Genomic DNA, 6,066 nt, shown 5'->3' with positions numbered 1-6,066 from the left:
CATAAATTCTGACTTGACTTTTCCCCAGTGCACACAGATGGAAATATACGAGGTTCGAATCTTCCTTCTTGAATACCATTTTATGTGGAGGAAATGGCACATGCAATGTGGTGCAGTTTTACATTTGGACCCAGCTAAAACGAGCATGCTACACTGATGCCTCACGAGTGAATGACTGAGTTTTACATGCTGAAGCATGGCCATTGGGTTAAGACAGAAAGAGAGAGGCATAACAGGGAATTGACTGTAAAACCGATGAGCCACACATCCACGTCTAATGCACTCTCTCAAAAAAATAGCACACAAACGACCACATTAAAAACAATGTTTTTTTATGCTTTTTGTCTTGCTTTATTGGCTTCTTAAATGAACAGCAGAAAAGCTATGACAGTACACTATCGGGTTCTTTTGTTCACAAGAGAAAGGTAATCTTTATTCTCTGGATTCATAACGTCTAAGAATATACATTTAAATGTTTTATTCCCTGAACAATTGAAGTGAATAAGGCACATCATTTATATATGTTAGATCCATGTTAAATTATGCACATTTAGGCATAGAATAATTCCTGTTTCCTTCAAGAGCTCCAGCTTTCAATTCGACTGTTATTTATTTTGTCTCCGTCTCATCCGCTCTTTTGCTAATCAAAAATATCTCTCTCTTTTTTTAATAGTGATTGCTCTCTGTTTGACTCCCATCTTTGGTGAAAGTGTTTCATTTCTCTGATGCAGAAGTGAAACCAGCTCCATTAAAAAAACGAGAGTTTCGCTCAGTACTCTAGGGGCTGTGAGAATTGTCACAACACTGCGAGACCCAGCAAGGAATAGAAACCCCAGTCAGGAACAAAGGAAATGGAAATCAATGGCAGGATATGCAGATTTTTTTGACAACTCGACACACAAATAATCTTTTGGGAGTTTGCTCTCTCTTTCCTTTGCAAGGTTAAAATAACAACTAAGCAGGGAAAGAATATAAAATGCAGTATGTTGAAGAAAGGGCAAAGCATTACATCTACTTAGTTTTGTGTGAAGGTGTTCCAAAACAATCAATAAGGAATGCACTGCATTACAAGCAAGGTTGAGTCGCCTAAGGCATGGTCATATCTTGAAGTGCACACTACCAACCTTAAGAATTAATTTAAAGCTAAGCACTGTATTATTTATTAGCTGCAGTTTATATTTTATGCACAGTTGAATTTGTCAGCTTGACGACACTTAAGAAGCTTGAGGAAAGTCTCCATCTTATGAGCATCCTTTTTAAAGCAGCTGAGTAAGGTATAGTCTCTCATAACAGATTCCAGCATATCTGGCAGAGTATCATACTGAAATAGGCCTTGTTCATTGTAGGTTGTGGTAAACGTCCCCTCATCCAACATCTGTGTAGCAAGCATATGGAAACACAATAGAAATAGTCAGAAAAAAGACAAACAAGGGATATAAGAAAATGATTATTTTGAAACTACGCTCTTCTGGACAGAGATCTTAGGTGTCATTCCTGGGATCTGCTGGAGCCACTCACCCAGCTTGGGGGTCGCTGCCCTGAGGGCTCAAATTACCACGGCGACCACTGTTTCCTTTACTGTCCACATCTTCTTGAACTCCTCTACCTTGGCTATTTCTGAAACTTCTAGTGTTCCTTTCTCCTGATGTTGCTATCATTTAGTATAGCTTTATCCATCACTATGGCCTGCTTCCTTTGCTTGTCCACCACTACTATCATCACCAGTTCCTCTGTGTTTATCTGGAAGTCCCACAGGATCTTAGCTCGGTCATTCTTACTTTGGGACTTCCAGGCCCTACTCTGCACAGATGTTACTGTGGATTACGCTAGCCGCTTGGTTATGGCATAATGCAATCGTGCACCCTTCTTTCCCTTCTATGTTTATTCATCTATATATTTATTAATTCCTATAGAAGTTCCTCAGGCATTTATAAAGTATCCTCGTGTGTGTCTGATATGTGATCTGACCCACCTTCTTAATGAGGGCAACCACCCCTTGCTCCAGACTGACCAGTTTCTCAGAAACCCATTTTGTCTTGTTGACCAGCATTTCAGGAGCATGATCGTAGCGGTCCAGTGTCGTCTGCAGGTAGACCAAGGGCTCGATCCATGACTGAACCAGCATCAGCACAGAGTGGAGCAACCATTTATCCTGCAGGACAGAAATGCTTTACAGTCTGCCTCAAAGAATATATATAGATATAGATATATGTGTATGTGTGTGTCTATACATAGAGTACTTCTTTTAAGAAATGGATCATTAACTGCAAACCATTCAGCAACAAAAGTAGCCTGAAATGGCATGTGAGCCTCTTTAAATCTCCCTAAGCAGAAGAGAGTCTAAAGTATGTGCAAATGACCACCATACAAATAGCCATTAAATGGCAGAGCAGGCAATATTCCAACAGAAAGAGCAGAGGATAAATTACTCATAAAATGGGAGGTTGCAGTATATGCTGTTTCAAAGATCACATTTACTGTTATGTGATGACATAACTTTTAACCAGCAGTTTCAATATTGCTAAAAATGATCCTGTGAAGAAATTGCTGCTATATACTATGGCCTTTGTTAGTTGAAGGGTGATTATTGCAGAACAGCCTTCACAGGCCTGCTAAGCAGCTCAGTCTAGTTTCTGCCCTACTGACCAAGCTGGTATTTGTAGCTAGATTGCAGTCAAAACCTCCGTTAATGCAATTACTGCAAACATCACATAATGTATCAAACTGCAAAAGAAGGGGAGGCTTAACTGAGCTCAAGGATGTGCATGTGCAACAACACTAATAATGCATTAACAACGCTCCAAATCCTCCACACTCTCACTCACATATGTGCGAGAAGCAGACAGATTGTTGAATCCATTCAAATCCACAAAAACATGCAAGCATGCAAACCCTCACGGAAGGAAAGCGCCTCTATAAGCACGTACTATATATGCATCGATACATAAAAGCAAAGGCGTGAACACACAAATAAAAGCAGTTTTTACACATTAAGATGTTAGCAAAGAAAAAAAAGAAAGAAATAACAGTGGTATTCAGCCATAGTGTGCTTACAGATATCTGTTCAATTTCACTTTTGGAGCTGGGGATCGGTAATGTTTTGGTGATACATGCAAAGCCAGCCTGGTTACTCTGAAGTCGCAAAGGGAGTGGGATGAACATCTCTTCCTGTAGCCCATGCAGAAATGGTGGTAAAAAAGAAAGAAAGAGTAGTACGGTTTAATTTTCACATTTAAAATGATAGGCACATACACCAGTATTACCGTCTATATTTGCTTTTGAATTCGGTTTCTTTTTAGCCAGTATGAAAAAATGGTTACAGCCTAATCCTAAGAACTACTGTCTACAGAAGAAGGGGTAACAGATATTCAATCATTTATATAAAAAGATCAATCAGGAAAGCAATGACAAAATCTTTACCACTGTTTACCACGAGAGAAAACCCCACAGAGACATTTTGTTCAAAGTCTTCGCTGTAGATCCTGTGCAGCATATTTTTAGAAAAGTCTCATTTCAAAGATCATTTTGACTGTGCAGCCACAAAGTGAAGGATATTTAACAGAGTGCCAAACCTGTGCTTTTACTGTTGCAGTATATCATTATCACAGACGTATTACCCCACTGTAGGCTTGCTTCTTCAGTGAAATATCTTTTACTCAGAAGAGAGAGAAGATTGCTCCGAACACTGGCAGTGTGGGAATGGTCATGCAACGAATACACAGTATCTAAAAGTTTCACGGGTCTGGCATTATCGTAAAACAGTCAACAAAAGTTCAAAGCTTCACATTTACCAAATTATCCAAAAATGTAGATTTAAAGGACTAAGACGTTTGGTGATGAACAATGGCTTTTTAGCTCTGACATGCAAATAAATAGTATCATTCCCGCCTCGATGTCTTAGGTTTATTGCACTTATGTTCTGTATAAAAAGTAATAGCAAACTTCTTTTCAAATGAAAAAATAACTTGCATCGCTATCACTGTGGCCTTTGCCTAGAGCTATGTTTTTATAGCACTGCTTTTTAAAGTGCTTATTTTGCATTCATCTCTCTCTCTCTCTCTCTCTCTCTCTCCACATATATATATGTGGAGAGAGAGAGAGAGAGAGGGGTATTTTGTCAGATTACAGTCTCTTTCTAGTGACAAAATAATTCAGCATTAAGTTATCTTAGTGTGAGAAGTGATTTAGAGCGATAACTCATTCTAGGTTTCGCCAATATTCTTTTCAAGCACGTGAACACAGAAGCACTGTTGAACAATCAAAACTAGTTTGGGTTTTTTTTTTTTTGTTTGCTTGTTTTTTTACATTAAAAAAGTGAAAGAGCAAAGATGTATTTTGGAGTTACTCACAAATAAAGAACACGATTCTTCTGAGACACGGTAGATGAGCTCAGCATGATGGATGACTCTGTCAAGAAGTTTCTCTTGTGAGATGGAGGGGCAGCGAGTAAGGCTGCCCGGCTCTTCTTTACAGTCTAGTGGCATGCTTACAGTAAGAATATAGGGCCAGAGCAGTAGACCCCACACACCTCGCTGGATGACTGAAGACGCATATGGTATATACAGATGGAACAAACGTTAAGAAGTAAAAACAAATATGAGCATTTATATATCAAATATGTTATTCATATATATATATTATACATTTATATCAATGCAATTACAAAGAAAAGCAGAAAAAAAAATTACAATAAATTGGGGCTTTTTTTGATACATTACCAGTCATGCCCATTCTATCTGTCGTCTTCAAGTTTTTCTTGCTATTGTGTTATGCTGACTTCTTTATAAAGCCTGATCGGGCCATGAATAAAGAAAAAGACATTTGAGTCTTGCGTAGGTTGTTGTAAAAAGATACCGGTCATCCCAAACCAAGACATTTCTTTTCTCATGCATAATACCGAGATGGGACACATTGTATTCCCAAATAGCTTTGTTCTTCATTTGAATGATGGTGGCTTATAGCTCAAGAAAATCTGATGCCCAGAATCTTTTTATTTGAATATTTTCTAAAAATCAGTGAAAAAAGGCTCTACAACAAACAAATAAATAGAGATACAGATACATGTCTGCTGATCAATAATCTGGCAATAAAGACTGATTAGATACATCGAACAAAAGTTGAAAGAGAAGGGAGGTTAAAAAAAATCTTCCTTTTATTATATACAGTATACGCAGTAACCCATGCTTGTTTAAATGAGTGCCAGCATAGGTACGTGTAGAAAACTCCACTGAATGCTACATTTTTCTGTTTTCTTCTACTGCCTGAGACATTTGCTGCACTACTTCCACCTGCCCTTTAAATTACTTAATTTTAACGGTAATTAGATTGTAGGATTACTGGATATGAGTTACAGACAATTTCTGTTAATAAATTAATCTGTGTATTTTTGATGCATATGATATAAAATGAACACATGAGAAATAAAATTATTTATTATTATTCAGTAGAAACCATAATTTTTTTTTAATTTAAAAAATACAGATACAATTAACACTTTAATTAAAGGAGTTTTGGTTTTCCACTACCCAAATCACAGAACTCGAGATGACATTTAAGACACTGTCCTCACGTGTTTATTTCCGCACAATAGCAGGTTTAAGCATAAGCCAAAGACAATCAGAGGCTCAGGAAGTAGCATCTGACGGGTGTTAAGTTACTGAATTCAGCGTCACAGACGTGGTTGCTATTCAAGATACCTGGAGCCTCCTTTTATGTATGTGAGCCTGTTTAATATAAACCTCTGTTCTTTTCTTGTCGCCTTTCGTATACACCTCCTCTTTTTCCTTCCCCATGTTTTCCCTCAACATACTTTCCTGCTTTCTTAAATGCCCTAGTTGTAAATCTTGATAAAAGAAATTTATTACAATCTGTTGGGTACATTAGGTACATTGGGTACAAAAGATTTTAATTTATGTGATACTGAGTGACAGTTCCACTCACGACTTTTTGACATCAGGGTACTTTCACTCAGTTTGACATAATTACCCAAAAGGAATTTGTGGCCATTTTGGAGAATAACCTTCACAGATTCACATTCAATCATTGTAATGAAAAAGCTACATATTC

At 37.7% G+C, this 6,066-nt stretch overlaps 1 protein-coding gene across 1 annotated transcript; it reads right to left on the bottom strand.

Moving 5' to 3' along the window:
- Positions 1 to 333: 333 nt before the first annotated feature.
- Positions 334 to 4,776, bottom strand: smtla (somatolactin alpha). Its single transcript, XM_019367377.2, has 5 exons — positions 4,719 to 4,776; positions 4,350 to 4,540; positions 3,055 to 3,168; positions 1,973 to 2,152; positions 334 to 1,375 (listed from the first exon to the last, which is right to left on the bottom strand). Exons 1-5 carry the CDS (start codon positions 4,729 to 4,731, stop codon positions 1,181 to 1,183), a joined length of 693 nt encoding a protein of 230 aa, XP_019222922.2. The 5' UTR covers positions 4,732 to 4,776; the 3' UTR covers positions 334 to 1,180.
- Between the last annotated feature and the right edge of the window lie 1,290 nt (positions 4,777 to 6,066).

This window comes from Oreochromis niloticus, linkage group LG14, assembly GCF_001858045.2.
Source record: "Oreochromis niloticus isolate F11D_XX linkage group LG14, O_niloticus_UMD_NMBU, whole genome shotgun sequence".
NCBI lineage: Eukaryota > Metazoa > Chordata > Actinopteri > Cichliformes > Cichlidae > Oreochromis > Oreochromis niloticus.
This window is presented reverse-complemented; position numbering and strand designations above follow the sequence as displayed.

Bases quoted from the DNA above. Each gene is read 5' to 3' on its own strand.
- smtla (XM_019367377.2), bottom strand. The intron at 2,153-3,054 runs GTAAGCACACTA...TCTGTCCTGCAG, and splicing joins GTGAAATTGAACAGATATCT to GATAAATGGTTGCTCCACTC. The intron at 1,376-1,972 runs GTGGGTCAGATC...CTTGCTACACAG, and splicing joins TGGTTGCCCTCATTAAGAAG to ATGTTGGATGAGGGGACGTT.